Consider the following 20,795-nt stretch of genomic DNA (forward strand, 5'->3'; position numbering starts at 1 on the left):
CTGAGCTGGCGTGTGGACAGTGTTTTTGGTCCCGTTCATTTCTGCACAACTGCCAGACTGCTGTCCTTTTTACATACTCTGCGTACTTAAGAGAATTTATTGTTCCTACATATTGTTTTGAAGCTCGATAATGCCTTTTTTTGTCAAGAGCGACCATAATCTTTTGCATAATTCCAATTCTAATGAAAAATAGCGGCTGATATACTGATTTCATTTGACTTGTTTCATTTCAGTTTTAGAACTTATTAAAATGTAAATGATGGCAATGGTGAAATCATTCAATTTGTTCCGTTTATAAGGCTTTAAAAAGACCCCAAAACTAACACCTTGGTCTTTGCACCGGCTACAAGGGGGAGATGCCAAACAAGGCCTGTCGTTTGCCTTTTTTCCCCCACATTAATTATACAGTGCAAGCTGACAAAATGATCGGATGAAAGTTTCTCTGTTGTGTTGAGGACAGAACCTGTCATCAACCCTGACAATACGTGGACAACCTCACTAACACTGACCCTTTGTTGTGGTGTAATCTCATTCTCTGCATGAAGTATACAAAAGGCCCAGGCTAAAGGAGAGGTTGGAGACCTGTAACTGGCTCTCGTGGTTCTTTCCTGTAGTGGTGGAGCACCACAGATTGCACAAGGAATATGGCACGGAGGGGACTGACCAGTGGTGGGATCCAAAAATTTTAATAACAGGTTCCGATGGTGGTGGGATTCAAACAGTGGCGCCGCCGCACACACGCACCTCCAGTCCCTATTGGGCAGGGAGGGTGCTTTAGTAACCCCTTCTCGGCACTCAGAAAAAATTAGTAACCACTTCTAGAGAACTGGTTGGATCCCACCTCTGGGACTGACTCTTTCTTCTATGCACTTTTCCTAACTAAAATGGTAGTCAATTCCTACTAAAATGGTAGTGTGCCACGTTGGGATGTTTGGGGTGCATGTTACTTTGGAAAACTGGAACAGTGGAAAGGGCTATATCACGTGTCCCAGCTGTGGTGTCCATGGGCACTGTAGTGACGGTTGACACTTTCCTAGCACCCATCAAATGTTTTTTAAAAGTTGGCGGGGCTAGGTGGGGCTTTAGCCTACCAGGAGCAGTAGTGGCGTAGGAGGTTAAGAGCTCGTGCATCTAATCTGGAGGAACTGGGTTTGATTCCCAGCTCTGCCGCCTGAGCTGTGGAGGCTTATCTGGGGAATTCAGATTAGCCTGTACACTCCCACACACGCCAGCTGGGTGACCTTGGGCTAGTCACAGCTTCTCAGAGCTCTCTCAGCCCCACCTACCTCACAGGGTGTTTGTTGTGAGGGGGGAAGGGCAAGGAGATTGTAAGCCCCTTTGAGTCTCCTGCAGGAGAGAAAGGGGGATATAAATCCAAATTCTTCTTCTTCTTCTTCTGATGGGCCAGTGGAAGTATGTTAAAGAGTTACTGTTAGAGTTATGCATCACCCCACTTTTTGACATCATGCGATTGACTTCACCTTCTATGGCCACCATTTTGTAGTTCAACATTTAATGCAAAATGGCAGTTTGTATCCAAATGGCTATCACCACAACCACGTGGTCTATTTTAACAAAATAATCAGTTTATAATTGAAAGCTTACAGTAAATCATGTGTTTTCATACACTTCATATATGCATTTCTTCATCCAACATTATATCAAATCAGAAATAAATACATAATTTTACATAAACAGAATTTAGTTACTAGCAATTCAAAGTTGTAAAAATGTGAGATGGGGCTACTTAACCTTCCGGATTTTTGGTTAACCTCGTATAGCCTTCCAAGGAAAAATAAACCGGTTTGCCCTCCAGTGTTTGCATGGAAGGAGGATAAGCCCGGACTTTTTAAAAAGGACCTCCAATTTTATCGGGTTTTTTAAAGCCATGAGATAAGGGAAATCTTGCGGGGCAGGCCCAATTTAGGCCCAGAAGCCATGTGGAAGTCATGGCCAAACTGGGATGTATATCCTTATCCCAGGATAGCTGGTCTGTGGGGAAAACGCCCTTGTGCCTTGGGAGAACATGCAACATGGCATCGGCAGTTGGTGTGGCTAGGGCAATGCATGCATTTTCAGAATTCGGTACCCATGATTAGAAACCCAGGTTTGATGCAGCTATTCACTTGTAGTGAAACTTGAAAATATGTGCATTTCCCTATTCGTGCACAAGGGAGGACTTAGTGTATTGGGAGGACTTTAACAGTGTGGTCTCCTAGAATATGGATACGGATGCCAAAAATGTGACAGCTGCAAGTGATTCTTATTAAAAGGGAAGAACAGATTTGCAGAGGAAAAGCCTATCGATGGCTGTTTGCAATGATAGCTAAGTGGAACCTCCATAGTCAGAGGCAGTATACCTCTGATTGGGGACAAACAACAGAGGAGCGCCTTTTTCTTTCATTCCCTGCTATGGAATTCCCTGCAGCAACTGGCGGTTAGAAACAGGATGCAAAGCTAGCTGACCCCTTGGTCTGATTCAGCGTCGCTTTTCTTAGGGGTTGCTGAGGTGCTTAGTGTTTGTATGTAGAACATGCAAGTTCTGTGGTCTCCCAAAGAAATCCGACCCTAGCTGAAACATTCACGGCACAGGCGAGCAGTGTCGCAGTCTCTCTTTTTTGTCCCATGGTACTCATCCATCATATAAATGAAATGTGGAACAGCTCCATGTTTCTTCAAGAGGCTATTAGCCTGCTAAAGCAAGTATTTGAGGCTTGATTAGATTAAGTAAGTAGACATGGACTTCACATTACAAATGTACTTTCCATTTAATTTATAGCTCAAATGTCAGAAAAATCTGATGAGCCATAATCAGCCATAAAGTGACACCTCAATATCTATCTAGAACTCGCCAGGCCCAGTATATTAAGGTCACTAACACGGTGCAGTAAAGTGATCCTGCCAGTATTCCTATTTGCTTTTCATTTGCAGGAAGAAAAGCCCTTGAATTCCTTTTTATTAAGGTTAAACCAAAAATAACAGCAAAAATAACAGCAAACTGGGTGCAAACACGGTTTTGTGGTACTTTGACAGGTCTTAATAAAAAGGTATTACATGGCTGGGGTTTTTTTGGGAGGGGCAATGTTGTTACCCAGAATCTCTCAAGGGGGTTTCTCATTCCCCTCTTTATTTAAAAATAAAAAGGAAATTGCATGAACAATAATCCTAAACAATTCTTGGGTGCTTTAAAAAAAAGAAGTCTTCTGTTTTTTGTATTTCTTGGAAGTGGATTACAAATTCATTCCATACCACATAATTAGGGTTGCTCAACTCCTGGTACAACATGAGCCTCGTGGCACAGAGTGGAAAGCTGCAGTACCGCAGTCAAAGCTGTGTCTACGTCTTGAGTTCGATCCCAACGAAAGTTAGTTTAGGTAACCAACTCAACGTTGACTCAGAATTCCATTCTTATGAGTCAGTAAATGAGGAAACCAGCTTGCTGGGGATGAAGTGTAGAAGACTAGGGAAAGCCACGACAAATCAGCATAGCCTGCCTAGTAAATGTTGTGATGTTCTGTCACCCATGGACCAGTAATGACCTGGTGCTTGCAAAGGGGACTTTACTACTGGTGCAACAGGGTTACATCCCTCTAAGGAAAAAAAAGCAAAGGATGTAATACTGTTACATTGATGGCAACACCCCATAGCCCCTTGTCCCAAATTCCCACCAGTTGCTGGCCAGTCTTTGGCAATCCTAAGTATGTCAATATCTCTAAAAACAATAGAAAAACACACTAAATTCATATGTTCAAAATATTTACAAAAAACAATGCGCAGCCACCAAAAAAGGGGACACTTAAGAAGCAAAAATGTGTATAAATTAATATACATGTCCAATGTATAAAATACAGTTTTAATTAGAAAAAAACAACAGTTTTTAACAACCGTCTTCATCAGTGGTCAAATTTAAACATACAAACTCACATGGACCAAACATGGCAAACAGGATTTAGTGGGCACCGTCTTAGAACTGGTGGTTGTGAGTTTTCCGGGCTGTGTGGCCGTGGTCTGGTAGATCTTGTTCCTAACGTTTCGCCTGCATCTGTGGCTGGCACCTTCAGAGGTGTATTACAGAGGAAAATCTGTTGCACACTGTGTCAAAATGGCTGCCACCTGAGGTGCAGGCAACCATCTTAGAAGAATCCAGGTTTTGCAAGAAAGAGAGACAATAACTATTCTATACAACTTTCCCACAACCCACGCAAGTTCTTCTATCAAACATTTGCTTTTTAGAAGAAAAAGAGTTTGGATTTATATCCCCCCTTTCTCTCCTATAGGAGACTCAAAGGGGCGTACAATCTCCTTGCCCTTCCCCCCTCACAACAAACACCATGTGAGGTAGGTGGGGCTGAGAAAGCTCCGAAAATCTGTGACTAGCCCAAGGTCACCCAGCTGGCATGTACTGGAGTGTACAGGCTAATCTGAATTCCCCAGATAAGCCTCCACAGCTCAGGCAGCAGAGCGGAGAATCAAACCCGGTTCCTCCAGATTAGATACACGAGCTCTTAACCTCCTACGCCCACTGGCGTAATGCCCATTGGGCAAGGTGGGCAGCTGCCCAGGGCATCACCTTGTGGGGGGCATCAAAATGCTGGGTTCGTTTTTGGGTATTTTAGTGGTTTTCCACTTTTGGCCTGCAGGGGGTGCAGTTTTTTGGGTAGTGGCACCAAAATTTCAGCATATCATCAGGAGACTGTCCTTATGCTACCTCCCAAGTTTGGTGAGGTTTGGTTCAGGGAGTCCAAAGTTATGGCCTCCCAAAGGGGGTGCCCCTATCCCCCATTGTTTCCAATGGGAGCTAATAGGAGATGGGGGCTACAGTTTTGAGGGTCCATAACTTTGGCCCCCCTGAACCAAACTGCACCAAACTTGGGGGGTATCATTAGGGCAGTCTCCTGATGAGACCCTGAAAGCTTTGAGACTGTGCCTTCAGAAATGTGCCCCCCACAGCCTGCAACCCCCATGGACAGCAATACAGAAAACTCAATGCAGAACAGAGATTCTTGGGCAAACTTCTAGGATGTTTCTGCAGGGGGTGCATTTTTGTATCGGCACCAAAATTTCAGGGTATCATCTGGAGATGATGGCACCCCCCCAAGCTTGGTTCACTTAGGGTTAGGGTGGCCAAAGTTATGGACACTCAAAACTGTAACCCCCATCTCCTATTAGCTCCCATTGGAAACAATGGGGGATGGGGCACCCCCTTTGGGAGTCCATAACTTTGGACTCCTTGAACCAAATCTCACCAAACTTGGGGAGTAGCATAAGGACAGTTTCCAGATGATACCCTGAAATTTTGGTGCCAATACATCCAAAAATGCACCCCCTGCAGGTACCAATGTCCTGGTGCAAAAAAAATTTTTGGTCATGGTGGAGTGGCCGACCATGGGGGGGGGGCATCCAACTCAGGTTTTGCCCAGGGCTACAGTTTTCCCAGGGCTGCCTCGTTACGCCCCTGCCTACGCCAATGAATATATTCTGCCTTGGCTTTTACTATTTTAAAAGGTTTTTATCAACTAATTGATACAGCTTTGCTGTTCTAGCCTTAATGATGCAGGCTGCCAGTCTACAGCATACATAGCCTAATGCTTAAGCATCAAGCTAATAACCAGGTGATGGTGGGTGTCCATGCAGTTGTTCAAACCAGTTTAGCATGTGAATTTCTAGTTTCCTTCCTTTCTGCAGGTTATCGCTGAATATTTGGGCTGCAACGAGTGGCCGCTGTGGCCCACTCAGCTGAATGAATCATCAGTTGTAAGCGCCTGGTTTTTGCTTGTGATCTAGCAAAAGTAAATCCTAATTTGGAGGTCTGTGGCTCATTCCAGATGTGTGCAGAGCACTCTACCTACATTCCTCCACGACTTTGTTTCATACACACCCAGCTGGAAGCTCAGCCCTTGTTAGAATCTCAATGAGTCACAATTCTACTGTTTCTTTAAAAAAATTATCCTAGGGGTGGGGAGGACAGCCTAAAAGAGCTTTTTTTTCTCTGAAATGCCCCATTGGTGCTGCACCAAAGCCAGCTCACAGCATTCATCGGACCCATAATTGGACACTTTAAAAGGTGACATGTCTTGCCAGCAAGGTGGAAGGAAATTTACTCCATCCAGGTGCAGTTTTTGAATTCCTTTATCACTATCTCACAGCATCCCCCATCCCAAATCAAACCTGCCAGCTCTGTGCAGTGGCAATTGCATTTAATTTAATCCCCAGAAGAACCATCCATGTTCTCTCCTCAGACAGGTCCTGTTCAAGGTATGCTGAGTGGATAATTCCCCTTTCCCTTCTTGCCAGGAAAGGGGAGCCAATGGGTAAAGGTTTTGAGAAAGCATTAGCACTAATCTATGAGGTTCAGTCCCTCCCCCTTCAATGTTTCATTTGCTCCTTAGAGTTAGATAAGCCACAGAGCTTCAGTGGCTGGCAGTGTGGTGTAGTGGTGGTACGAGGAGAGCTGCGTTTGAATCCCCACTCTGCCACAGAGCTCCCTGGGGAACATAAGAACATAAGAACAAGCCAGCTGGATCAAACCAGAGTCCATCTAGTCCAGCTCTCTGCTACTCGCAGTGGCCCACTAGGTGCCATTGGGAGCTCACAAGCAGGATGTGAAACCAATGGCCTTCTGTGGCTGTTGCTCCTGAGCACCTGGTCTGCTAAGGCATTTGCAATCTCAGATCAAAGAGGATCAAGATTGGTAGCCATAAATCGACTTCTCCTCCATAAATCTGTCCAAGCCCTTTTTAAAGCTATCCAGGTTAGTGGCCATCACTACCTCCTGTGGCAGCATATTCCAAACACCAATCACACGTTGCATGAAGAAGTGTTTCCTTTTATTAGTCCTAATTCTTCCCCCCAGCATTTTCAATGGATGCCCCCTGGTTCTAGTATTGTGAGAAAGAGAGAAAAATTTCTCTCTGTCAACATTTTCTACCCCATGCATAATTTTCTAGACTTCAATCATATCCCCCTTCAGCCGTCTCGTCTCCAAACTAAAGAGTCCCAAATGCTGCAGCCTCTCCTCATAAGGAAGGTGCTCCAGTCCCTCAATCATCCTCGTTGCCCTTCTCTGCACTTTTTCTATCTCTTCAGTATTGGGCTAGTCACACTTTCTCACCCTCTCCTGCCACACAGGTTTATTGTTAGGGTTCTGAACTCCAGCTGGGACATTTGGGGGCAGTGCCTGTGGAGGATGAGGTACGAGAAGGGGTGTGTGACACCAAAGAGTCCTGCCTCCTGAGCTGCCATTTCCTCCAGAGGAACTGACTTCTGTCATTTGGAGATCAGGTGCAATTATAGGACAACCCCAGCTCCCACCTTGAGATTGGCAACAAACAGCACCGAAATGGGGGAAAGCTCAGAACGTGCCATAAAAGCGTAAGGAAAAGCGAACCAAAACTTATGACACCTCCTCCATTTATGTATATAATACTCTGATAAGCGCAATGTTTCTTTTGCCCAACAGCAGAGAATTCAGGGTGGGTTCACACCTGGCTTCCCCGGATTTCCCAGAGGTTGCGGGAGCGTTGTAACACTCAACTCGCCACATGGCTGGAGGCGACAGACAACCGCCTCTCCCCACAGTTAGAGCCTCCGTGTGGTAAGTTTTGAAATGAATGTCACACCATAAAGTGTTTGTGTGGATCCACCCTTTCTGTATAATTGATCAGTGTGTAACATTCACTTGATACAAGAAAGAAAACTAATCTTTTTTTAAAAAAAAGTCATTGTCATGTTAGGATAGTGAACTTCAGCAGATCGCGAGAGGGAGGGCAGGAAGGGTTGGGTCACTGCTTGGCTCTAATGGCCCTTTCAGGGTAAGACTGATCATGACTTTGGGGTCAGGAAGGAATTTTCCTCTTAGGTCAGGGATCCTGAAGGTTTTTTTGCGATCTTCTGGGCATGGAACCGGGATTGTTGAGGGTGTGGTGGAAGGGGAAGTAGCTGGGAATTTTCTGCATGGTGCAAGGAATCAGACTAGATGACCCTGAAGGTAGCTTCCAACTGAAGGTAGCTTCCAATGTTTCTATTATTTCTATGATTTTGTTAAGGTCGTGTCCAGGTAGGACGACAGGTGGGAGCTTGAGAGGCAGTGACCGTCTTGTATGCCATGGCATCACTTGTGCTCCTCTAGGGGTGTTTCCCCACTTACCTCATACCCCCCTATGCCGTGCGCTACTCTCTGTGCTCGTCATTTCTGGCACGTGCCCGGGCTCTCTGCGGGGTCATCAAAAGGCACCATTTGGAAGAGCGCCAGGAATGACGCGCGCTGAGGGGGCGCGACAGCGGCAGCGTCGGGGCGGCTGCGTTGTTGCCGCCCCTGTAGTGGGGAGTGCCGGGGGACCCCGGGCTACTTGCCTACAGTAGCGCAGGGCAGAAGGTAAGTGGGAAAATGCCTAGGACTCGCCAGAAACTGCGGTAAAACAAGACAGGCAGAAGTGATACCACTGTGCTCTAAGAATCACAGGGAGCTTTGCTTTTACCACAGGGTTTCGGTCACAGGGTCCTAGAGCAACATTACGATTTCGAATACCTTTAATGGCATATAGATTGTTTAAGATTAGCTTAGCAAGATAATAACAGCCTTTACAACTTTACAATTTCTGACGAGTTAAAATAACACCATTTAAAAATTTAGCCACCGCTTCCAACAGCTCGTAGTCGTGGCTGTTTAAAAGATATATAACCTTCTGTTTATCTGTAATGCCTTCACTTCCATGCAGGAAGGGGATTATGTGCTTCTTCCTACCTATCTCATAAAAGGGACAATCCAACAGCATATGAGATACTGTTTCCACAGAACCCATGCCACACGGGCATTTCCTTTCTTTATGTGGGATTCCAAGGTGGCGTCCAAGGCTAAAGGAAGAAGGCAGGGCATTACACCTAGCTAAGGTGATTGCTCTACGCCACCGGGCCTCAACCAGGAGATAAAGGTACTGGGCTGCAATTAGTCTATCCATAGGTATTCCCAGAGAGATCGGGGAACAGGTTTTATTAGCTTCCTCTAGCATCTGTTGAAACTCTCTGTCAAAAAGTCTCTTCTTGATAGCCCCATAGACCTCCTGCTCTGTTAGCATTAGCAGGTCCTCCAAGGAAATGCCCAACTCATTAAGTTTGGCTTCGATTTTAACCCACCACTGGGTTGTGTGGAGCCTAGAGCAACATGACATCACTTCCGGGTTTCGCCTGGAAGTGATATCACGCTGGGTGCGATGCTGAGTTTTTGGTGGAGTTTTTCTCCCGTTTCCACTTGAAGTGGAGAACAGCAACAAGGGCTTCCAGTGGGAGATCTCCCAGTCTAGCGGAAGGCCTGGCAGCCCTACGCCCAGATGACAGTGAAATTGTGTACTGTGCATGGAAGGTGAGTTTAGTTTCCTGTCTCCTGGCCTGGGGAGGCACTGCACATCTCACAAAAACTTGACGTCCTACTGCATGGCCGGTGCTGATAATGGGCCGTTCTGGCCTGTGGACTATTTGGGATCCAAACAGTCTCAGCGAGCTTCCAAGTCACACTTTGCAGATAAAGGCCAGTGTCTTTTTGCCTTTATAAATTGTGTTTAGCATTTGCAAAAAAAATCCCAACCCAAAACACTCCAGCTTTTTGGGGGCAGCAGCAGGAGACTTCTCCGCCTGTTCTGCCTGTCATGGATGATCAAAGACACTGGAGTTTGCTGGAACAAACTGACAAGCCTCTTCATGGCCTAATCCCCACCCCCACCCCCCACCCCCGGCTTTTATGGATTCGGAGAGTCTGATGTGTCCACAGAGCCATCCTCTCCTCAATGGTTTGAATCTTCCCTTCAAGGAAAAGTGAGTTTTGTTATGTGCAAGAGAACAGTATGACAGTGCAGGAGGAAATCTTTAGACGGTAGCATGGATGAGCACTGCTTGCATCTCAAAGGAAACGTCTTTAGAGGGTTCCGGGCTAGCTCAAAGGAAGGCTGGGTTCCTGTAATGTATCCAAAGTTGCTAACAGAAGTTGAGTTCAGGTACACCAACATCTTGCTGATTCTGGCTTTAAAAGTGTTTGTGCGTCATGACTTTGTGGTAAAAGACAAAGGTGGGACGAGGCAGGTTGCCCCGGGGGTAGGTTGAGGCCTATGCTTGGGGGCTCAGGTACCACTCTTTTCCCCTATCACATGGTCTGGCTCTCCAGTTAGGTCTTAGATGCCCTGCAAGACCTTGGGATAATGAGCTTTCCTCCTGCGTCAGGTTTGCCAAATTTACTCTGTAGTTTTGATGTATGAGGATGGAAAACATTAAGGAAATTATACACACAAGCACTGTGTTTGGCATGGGCTGTTTCTTTCCCCACAAGTGATTTGCTGCGTTGTCTTGTAATTTATTCATGCAAGGAAACAATGATGGATGGCGTAAATTATTCTTCTTTTTCCCTTTTGACTTAAATAATAATTGCCAATATCTCTGAACAGTATGGAAATATAGGGGGGAGACGGTATCCGCAAATTGTTGCAAAAGGCACTACTCGCTTCCCCACCCCCTCAAAATATGTCAATTTCTCCCCCACCCCCAAGTTTTTCCTTGCTAAAGCATTTTACTCACTATGAATGACGTTTCTGTTGATGTGTATGTGTGCTTCCAGAATATCTCAAAATCGGCATATGGCTGAGAAATCTCATCTTGCAATAGGTAGAAAGTGCTGTCAAGTCGTAGCCAGCTTATGCCATTTTCAGGGTTACAGATGTGCAGAGACAGTTTGCGATTGCCTGCTTCTACGTCATGAACCTGGTATTCCTTGGTGTTCTCTATCCAAATACTGATCGAAAATGACCTTCTTAGCTTCCAAGATCTGACTAGATTGGGCTAACCTGGGTCCTTTGGGTCAGGGCCATCTTGCTATACATGAAAGTAAAGTTATGGCTGTTTCTGCACAAGTCATCTGAAACATTTTTAAAACATTTTGAACACACACACACACACACCCGCAAATAACATGATTTCGTTCATCCTAAGCTCCTTGAAATTATTCCTGGTTGTCATTTTCTGAGCAGCAGTGGCGTCGGAGGTTAAGAGCTCGTGTATCTAATCTGGAGGAACCGGGTTTGATTCCCAGCTCTGCCGCCTGAGCTGTGGAGGCTTATCTGGGGAATTCAGATTAGCCTGTGCACTCCATCACACGCCAGCTTGGTGACCTTGGGCTAGTCACGGCTTCTCGGAGCTCTCTCAGCCCCACCTACCTCACAGGGTGTTTGTTGTGAGGGGGGAAGGGCAAGGAGATTGTAAGCCCCTTTGAGTCTCCAGCAGGAGAGAAAGGGGGGATATAAATCCAAAACTCTTCTTCTTCCCTGTTTTTTTACCCCAGTGTGTGGATAAATGAGTGCATCTGAGCTTCACCGGCTCATGCTGGAGTTTCCTCAGTCTTCTGCAGTCGATGCTGTGAAGATTAACCCCCCCAAAATCTCAAAAACACTCTGAAATGCTACAAAAATTAGGGAAAGGGGCTTCTGCAGGCAGAGACAGATCAGGGAGAGACAGATCAAACAGCTGAGCATCTTCTATGAGACTCTCCCATTATTGCGAGTCCTGCCCTCTTCTGGATGACAACCCTTCAGATACTTAAAGAGAGCAATCATATCTCCCCTTAACATCCTCTTCTTCAGACTAAACATCCCTAAGGCCTTCAGCCTTTCCTTGTAGGTTTCCAGGCCCCTGATCATCTTCATCACTCTCCTCTGCACCTACTACATTCTGTCCACATCCTTTTTGAAGTGAGGCCTCCAGAACTACTTCGGTGGCAAGCAGTGAACTCACAGAATGGTGTCTCAAAGGGGCAGCACGCAAATGGAGCCCTTAAAAAAACCATTTCAGCCAAAAGAATTGCTAGCAAAGACATTTAAAACATTAAAAATGTTTTGAGGCTGCAAATAAAATGTTTTTGGGAAACAAACCAATGCGGAACTCTTTAGGGGAAACATTTTCTTTCCTGCCCCCAAACATTTTAAAGCGTCTGTGCGGGAAGGGCCCGTTTTTCACTGGTTTGTTTGACAAGTTTAGCTGAAACATTTATGAGCTGTCGTTCTTCCATATGGAGCTCAAGAAGGCTTAGTGGCAAGAAGGCTTAGTTTCTGGTGTTGTTTGTTTTATTGAATTTTGTTATAGTTTTAAATGTTTTTAATTGTTCAAAATGTTTTTATGTTAGCTGTCTTGGGGACCCTGGCCAGGTGGAAAGGTGGCATAGCTATGTTTTAAGTAAATAAATCAGTATGGTATTGTGGAAGGCTTTCATGGCCGGATTCAACTGGTTCTGGTGGGTTTTCCGGGCTGTGTGGTCCACACACAGTGTGTAACAAACACACACACAAGCCTTTATTGGCATATAAAACAGGACAAATTTTTAAAACAAAACAAGGTTAAGAAATACAGTTAAAATTACTAATTTCCAGTATAAAATTTGCAACAGTTTCACAAAAGAGTACATCAGAGCTGTTCAGGAGATTGGGTATCTTATAACACTCATGCCACTGAGAACATTGCAAGAAAATGGAATTCATGTGTTTCATGCGTATCTTATTGCATGTGTAACAGACACAGTGTGTAACAGACTTCCCTCTGTGATGCACCTCTGAAGACGCCAGCCACAGATGCAGGCAAAACGTTAGGAACAAGATCCACCAGACCACGGCCACACAGCCCGGAAAACCCACCAGAACCAAATCAGTATATGGGTTTACTCACAAGCCAACCCAGTTCCTTCCCCTTTATCAAACAGCTCGGCTTGAGTCATTTGATTTAAAAAGCACAATTTGTTATTTGCTTCCTTTTGGGTTATTATTACTATATATCTGCATGCCCTTTGCCTAGACTTACTTCTCATTTAGACTGTATTTCCTTACCATGGCATACTTGAAAACCCTTCTGTTTAGCCCTAGGCTTAGAAGAAGATCATAAAAGTGCTGCTTTCCGGTCCTTACAGCGGGACTCTTTTCAAGGGCGAGTTCTCAGTTTGAAATCCAGCCTTGGTCCCGTGCTCCAAAATAGTCTGCTGCAGTTCTCTGAGCCGAGGAGCCTTCCCGTAAAGCACTTACATGTGGCAAATTGAACAATGTCTACTGAAGGTGAAGGGGAAATTAAAACCTCTTAATTTTTCTGCCAGCCAGGCGCAGTGGCCCGTGCGCACCGACGGCAGAACTAGTATTATACTAAGAGGAGGGACAGCTAGGAAATTAGCTTTGGGACCTGCTTTCTGTGTGCACTGGGTATGTTACTGCTGCCGTAGCAAAAGAAGAAAATCCTTGTGCTTCTGTGGAAAGGCCTAGCAGTAGAAACACAAAGGCATCTTTGGCCTGCTGCTGGTTAGTTTTTAGATTAGATTATTTTAAGATAAAGCATTATTGCTAGTAGTACACTAATGTGTTATATTTGCATGGCTGTTAACACATGTGTAGGAGGTTAAGAGCTTGTATATCTAATCTGGAGGAACCGGGTTTGATTCCCAGCTCTGCCGCCTGAGCTGTAGAGGCTTATCTGGGGAATTCAGATTAGCCTGTACCCTCCCACACATGCCAGCTGGGTGACCTTGGGCTAGTCACAGCTTCTCGGAGCTCTCTCAGCCCCACCCACCTCACAGGGTGTTTGTTGTGAGAGGGGAAGGGCAAGGAGATTGTAAGCCCCTTTGAGTCTCCTGCAGGAGAGAAAGAGGGAATATAAATCCAAACTCTTCTTCTTCTTCCAGATGTCTTTGGCCTGCTTCTGGTTAGTTTTAAAAAACAGCATCTTTACCCTTGGTGGTCTGTTGTGTTATTTGCATGGCTGACTGTTAGCATGGCAGCCCATGTTTCTAAATCTAGCATATGGATTTATAGCCTTCTTCTCCCTATCTGACCTTAAAGTTCTCAACCTAAAGTTCTGAATCCAGTAGGATTACCAGCCTCCAGGTATTAATGGAAGTTTTCTGGGAATTACAACTCACTTTCACATCTCCATGAATCTCTCTTCCTTCCTCAAGCGCCACCCTCTCTATGCTCCTCCCTAAATCTCCATGTATTTCCCAAGTTGAATGTGGCAACTGTAGTATCTTCTATCTGACTCATAAAACATAAACGGATAAGTCCCACATTGAATGCATTCTTAAATTTATCCCTAAACAAAATTAAAATTACCATAAATTGCTCAAATATGTTTTGTAAACATATTTGGCATATTCATGTCTTTGGGGGGCAATCTTGGGGATGCCCCCTTACAAAATTGTTTGCTTGTTCATAGGCATTTCCCTTAGTGAGGGCATTAAATAAGAAAGTCTAAATGACCCCATAGGATTCGTTTAGACCTTAGGCCTTAGCCATTGTGTTTATTGAGCCTCTCATGGATTTCTATGCATGTCATGAAAACCATGTTTGATTGGTGGGTCCTGATCTAGTGGTGGAAAGTGCTGTTAAGTCCTGAAAGGGTCTAGAGTCCATAACCTATGAAGAGAGACTTAGGGAGCTGGGGATGTTTAGTCTGGAGAAGCGTAGGTTAAGAAGTGACATGGTAACCATGTTTAAATCTTTGAAGGGATGTCATGTCGAAGAAGGAGCAAGCTTGTTTTCTGCTGCCTCAGAGACGAGGACATGGAGTAATGGATTCAAGGTGATGGAACACAGATTCCACCTAAACATTAGGAAGAACTTCCGGACCATCAGGGCTGTTCGACAGTGGAATTCACTGCCTCGGAGAGTGGTGGAGTCTCCTTCTTTGGAGGTTTTTAAACAAAGGCTGGATATGTCGGGAGTGCTTTGATTGTGTGTTCCTGCATGGCAGGGGGCTGGACTTGATGGCCCTTGTGGTCTCTTCCAACTCCATGATTCTATCTGACTCCATAAGGTTCTCAGGGCCAGAAATGAACAGAGGTGGTTTGCCACTCCCTGCCTCTACTTAGCAACCTTGGCGTCCCTTGGTTGTTTCCCATCCAAGTGCTAACCAGAGGTTGTGATCTTACATCATTGTAATCCCAGATGGGAATGTAGAGGCACTGCTCTCTTACATATATGTCATTCCGTCTCAGTTGTCTCCCGCATTAATACAACTGGAGTTTCCCCCCTCCCTCCCTCTTCCTTTTTGCGCTGCCGGCTGCGTCTCTCGGGTCTCGCCACTAACGTATTGTGCTTTTTTTCCTTTTCTCCAGACTGCTGCTGGTACTAATGTTTAGTGACACTTACTCAGTGCTAATGATCACCTTTGGGGATTTTTCAGAGTGCTTGCCTCTTGCTGGTCACTGGTGAAATGTAATCAATAAATCTGCCAGCCAAGCTTTTCATGTTGCCTTTCCTCTTGGAATTGAACGAACACCACCATTACTGATTTGCGACAAAGTCCCCCTCAGAAAGGTGCCCCCTTATGGGAATTAGGCCAGTCCAATTGATCTGTGAAACAGGCTAGTAAATCTTAAATGAATGAAAGGGGGGGGGGGGAAACAAGGAGTATTACTTACCAGAGGGCTGTTCCACAGCACGTTCTGGTTGAGATGATATAAAGAGGGAACAATAGAGCAACTAATGAGTTTGAGCTGTTTTCTAACTTTGGAAAGAAAGCTCTATTCGTATACTCCTACTTCATCTATTTAACAGATCCAGTCTCTATTTCTAGAGGGTACATCTAAGGACAGATTCTACCAATACAGGATGGGTTTAATAGATCCAGTCCCTGTGGATGCAGGGTCTACTCAAGTCTTCTGAAATGTCCAGAGAGGACCTCTAAAGAAAAATTCTGTAGATACAGGACTGATTTATTAGATCCAGTCCCTATTGATACAGGGTATATCCAAGTCTTCTTAGAGGCCCAGACACTTCCACCTTTTGAGACTTCTTAGACATAATAAACAAATGCTTAGATTATGTCATGCTCTTTTGTTTAACAGATTATTTGCTTGCATGCTTCTGTGCAAATGCACTAATAATCATATGCCAACAAAAAATTAACAGGTGTCTAAATCTGAAGCCCCCCTTTAGAATAATAGAATCATAGAATCATAGAGTTGGAAGAGACCACAAGGGCCATCAAGTCCAACCCCCTGCCATGCAGGAACACACAATCAAAGCACTCCTGACATATGCTCATCCAGCCTCTATTTACCACTCTCTGAGGCAGTGAATTCCACTGTCGAACAGCCCTGACGGTCAGAAAGTTCTTCCTAATGTTTAGGTGCAATCTCTTTTCCTTCACCTTGAATCCATTACTCCATGTCCTCGTCTCTGAGGCATCAGAAAACAAGCTTGCTCCCTCTTCGACATGACATCCCTTCAAATATTTAAACATGGCTATCATGCCACCCCTTAACCTACACTTATCCCGACTAAACATCCCCAGCTCCCTAAGCCGCTCTTCGTAGGGCATGGACTCCAGACCCTTTATCATTTTGGTTGCCTTCCTCTGGACCCGCTCCACCGGTCAATATCCCTCCCGAACTGCGGTGCCCAGAACGGTACACAATATTCCAGGTGAGGTCTGACCAATGCAGACTAGAGAGGTACAATTACATCCCTCAATCTTGACACTATAATGCTATTAATACAACACAGAATCACATTGGCTTTCTTGGCCACCGCATCACACTGCTGACTCATATTTAGTTTATGATCTACTAAGACTCCCAGATCCCTTTCACATGTAGTGTTGTCAAGCCAGGTGTCACCCATCCTATATCTGTGCATTTCGTTTTTAGCTTGATGCTAGGCCAAATGGCCCTCTTGCCCACCTCTATTGGCCCTCAGTAGAACTAATCTGTTATTGGGTTTGCAATATGATATAACAACCTTGCTAATGATGAGCAGGTATATAACCAGCCTGGAAGGGAGACCTCATGGGAAAACCCCATCTATGGCCACCTTGCTTTCCATGATAGAAGAAAGGATATAAATCTAAAAATATCGAATTACTTCTCTCAAGGAACCCTTGGAATTGTAATGGATCATTCTCCTACAGAACTCTTTCTGTCAGATCATTTTCCTTATTCCCAACCCCCTCATACACATACTTCACAGCATTACCTAGGAAGATTGACTGTTAAATCAATTTAGGTGTGTAATATATCAACGCTATAGCTCAGTGTGAACTTTGCAATGACATACTTCTGTGATGCCCAGTGTGATGGCTACCAGTGGACTTCCTGGCATCCATTTGCTTCTGCTCTAAAACAGTTCTATTGTAGAAAGATCCTTTGCTTGCAACCTCCCATGATTTTGTGATGGTAGCCATTTTGTGATTGGCTGTGCCAGAGGCGTGCCAGCAGAAAATGGCGCCCGGGACAAGACCTTATTTTTGTGCCACCCCCATGCCCCCCCACCTGGCCCCACTTATGGCCTCCCAGAAGTTTGCTGTGACCCTCTGACTGCTTCTCCCCCCACCCCAAGTAAACCTCCATAGGTGGATGGCTGCCTCCCTGCCTCATCTTCCCTCAGCCTCTTCCTCTGGTGGGGCTTGGATGTGGGGTGCCCGTGGGCCCACAGAAGACTCCTGACTTGCCGCAACCTGCCGGCTGCTGTCCACCCCAGCTCAAGTACCTCCATCGGCGGGCGGCCAACTCCCTGCCTCATTTGTCGTGAGCCGGCGGGGGGTTGTGGCTTCAGTGTGTGGGGTGCAATTTTGCACCCCCATGTGATCAGATGGGTGGTGCCCAGGGACATGCAACACCCCATGTCCCTCTGGCAAGTACGCCCCTGGGCTGTGCTTCTAGTGGCAGCCATTTTGTGGTGAACACCATTTCCTGTTCTCAAAATTCCCAAAAATGTGCACAAATTCAACAAAATTAGCGATTCTTGTAATATATATTAGGTCAGCCCCTTGATCCTACTTTCTGTAGTTTATCCTATTTGTACAAATGCTGGATTTACACAGATCAACAATTGTGTACCAATGTATTGTCGAAGGCTTTCACGGCCGGAATCACTTGGGTGCTGTGTGGTTTCCGGGCTGTATGGCCGTGTTCTAGCAGCATTCTCTTCTGACGTTTCGCCTGCATCTGTGGCTGGCGATCCTCTGAAGATGCCAGCCACAGATGCAGGCGAAACATCAGGAGAGAATGCTGCAAGAACACGGCCATACAGCCCGGAAACCACACAGCACCCAATTGTGTACCAAACATTCCTGTATCTGCAGAAGTTGGCATCCTCTTCGGATACCTGGTGGTCAGATTGAACTATGCATCTCATGCCATACATACCAGTAAAAGACGAGCAGTATTCTTGGCTTTTAGATTAAATACCCACAAACATTTTGTCAGTTTATTACAGCAAATCACTGGGTCAACTGACTCTCTTTTTAATTAATGACCGGCAAAACTTTTCTTTCGGGCTTTCCAGCTGCCTGCCGCTGAGTAATAAACAGCACCGAGATGGATTCCAATTTCCTTCCCAGAAATGAGTCTACTGTGTCTGACAAAATTGTTACTTACTTTGCTAGTTCCTGACAAGGGCTGAGTATCTTCTGTAATTTAATACAGAGTCTTATTGGCCATTAAAAAAACCCAGACTCTTTGACCTTAATGATCCAATGGGAACTCACAACTCAGATTGCATGTTTGTTAACTGAGGGATTAGTTTGTAGCTTAAACCTCAAGGAGATCAAATATAAATTCTGCCATCCCCAGAACTTCTCAGTCCCTTGACGCTCACCTACCTTTCCTAAGCACACCCCCCCCCTCAGTTTCCTCCCCCCTTTTTTGACCTCTTTCACATTGCTGGTGTTTGAAAGGAGTCATAAGTCCATAGACTGAGCACATGCTTTCGCAGTAGAAGGTGCTGGGCTCAGTTCCCTGATCATTTTTAATGACAAGAGTGTCATGACATCACTTCCTGTTTCAAAGCAGGACCTGACTTACAAGAAGTCTGCATCCCTCCTGAAGATTGTCAGCCAAGGGCTGGCATCCGTGCAACACATACTCCCAAACTCTGCCCTCCCCGGGCACTGCCCCCCCCCCCCCGCAAATATACAGGCACTTGCCGGGCCAGTGTTGGGAACCTTAATACTCCATGCATTCAGTATATCCACTGGATCTCAGACGTAGAGCTACAACCAGTGGTGGGATTCAGCAGGTTTGCACCACTTCGGCAGAACCGGTTGTTAAAATCGTCCTTGTATACAAACCAGTTGTTAAATTATTTGAATCTCAGCACCAGATCCGGTTGTTAAATCCTTTGAATTCCACCACTGGCTACAACTAATATTTATGGTTAAGTACTGTGTGACTTTCGGGTGCCAATTATGCTCAAAAGCCCTGTCTATAATAAAGAGACATTCATTGATTATTTTTTGGCTTCTGCATGACTTTGAGCATCCCCACTTATCACTGAGTAACTGCACTATCATTAGATACAGGAACAAAACAAAATGTCAGACCTTTTTCCTCCATTAAGAGAACTTTTATAAATGTTCGGCTTCTTTTGGTCCCGTTCCTTACCTGGCAGAGCTATCCTTTTTGCAAATTTATGATCCATTTTTCGCCCTCTGGGTAGAAATGTCCTTGTGTTTCTCCTGGGAATAATTGATATGAAGGTAAACAGTAGTTGCTCTGCTTGGGGTGTTTCTGAGCAACACTGAATAAATGCTCAGGGCTTAGAGTGCAGGCATGTGATTGGCAGGTCTATTACGGCTGCCCCGTTCTCCTCTCGCATTCCTTTTTATTAGTAATTATGATGCAGGGACCGTGGCTTTGGAACATTGGCCACGGAGCTCAGCCACATTAATGAGATGGTTGTCGATAATAATCCCGAGGGGTCAGGATTTAATTTGGGATCAGAGGTACCTGAGTTTAGTCCCAGATCCTGTTTTTAGGGCCAGGATTCATCCCATGGACAGCACATGAAAATAAACGCTTTGAGCATGTGAACATATAATGCTGCCCGGCATGTTTTGATTTAATGGAGACGCACAGTGGTTTCGACGCACTTTCAAAAGATTCCAATCTCTACTCCTTCTTTACATTAAATCAGTGTGCATTCATGCTTCTCTTTGGGCGATTCCACACAGCAAATGTATAACGGCTTGCAGTCGTTATAAAGGAACCCATTTTCCTTTTTCCCATTCACATGTGTGCCGTGCAGGCAGCAGTTAGAGCGGAAACAATCCAGGTTGGGAAGGAAACTGATGTCACTTCCTCTGCGTGCTTACGAGCTTGCCTGCTTCCTCATTCTCAACACATACATTGTTATATCGTCAGATGTCACTAGGAAGCCAATAACCTTCCTTGCACTGGACTCCCCTGGGGGATACCCAGGAATGTCTTACCACATGGAAAAGTAGATAGCTACATGAGCAAAAACAGCAACAACCCAGCATGATAAATACTCCAAAGCAGCATGCTGACCGGCAGTCAATTGCTGACATGAGCAGTGCTCCTATGCGAACTTTGTGACTGTAGCCAGAGGTGGGATCCAGCAGGTTCACACAGGTTCCCGAGAGTAGGTTACTAATTATTTGTGTGTGCCGAGAGGGGGTTACTAATTGGTGATTTTGCCACGTTATTTTTGCCTTAGTTACGGCCCTCCTCTCAGCAGTAGCGCGCAGAACTTGAAGCAGTCTAGCAGGAGGTGCACCGGCGTGCATGGCAGCCTGCGCCTGCGTGCATTCGTTTCCTGCCCAAGGACCGGCACAGCGGCTGCGTCCTTGCCACAGCCCCGCCCTGGAATGCCCGACCACGCCCCTATCATGCCCCGCCCAGCCCCATTGGCGCTACGCCACAGTTTGAATCCCACCACCATGGGAACCTGTTACTAAAATTTTTGGATCCCACCACTGACTGTAGCCCTACCTCCAGTAACACTTCTGTAAGTCCCACTGCAGTTGGTGAAATCTGGGCTTGGATT

The 20,795-nt window shown here is 45.5% G+C and overlaps 1 protein-coding gene across 2 annotated transcripts in view; it reads left to right on the forward strand.

Annotated features, from left to right (window-relative positions):
• The window catches only part of ADARB2 (adenosine deaminase RNA specific B2 (inactive)), a 444,652-nt gene that overhangs the window by 131,162 nt on the left and 292,695 nt on the right, over positions 1-20,795 (forward strand). The window contains exon 2 of one of the 2 annotated variants that reach the window (XM_048510870.1): positions 7,460-7,594. The exons of the other annotated variant lie outside the window; for it this stretch is intronic. Coding sequence (XP_048366827.1) covers positions 7,460-7,594 — 135 coding nt within the window. The remainder of the gene's footprint in view (positions 1-7,459; positions 7,595-20,795) is intronic. 2 annotated transcript variants of the gene reach the window in all.

Source organism: Sphaerodactylus townsendi, linkage group LG11 (genome assembly GCF_021028975.2).
Source record: "Sphaerodactylus townsendi isolate TG3544 linkage group LG11, MPM_Stown_v2.3, whole genome shotgun sequence".
In the NCBI taxonomy this organism is placed as follows: domain Eukaryota; kingdom Metazoa; phylum Chordata; class Lepidosauria; order Squamata; family Sphaerodactylidae; genus Sphaerodactylus; species Sphaerodactylus townsendi.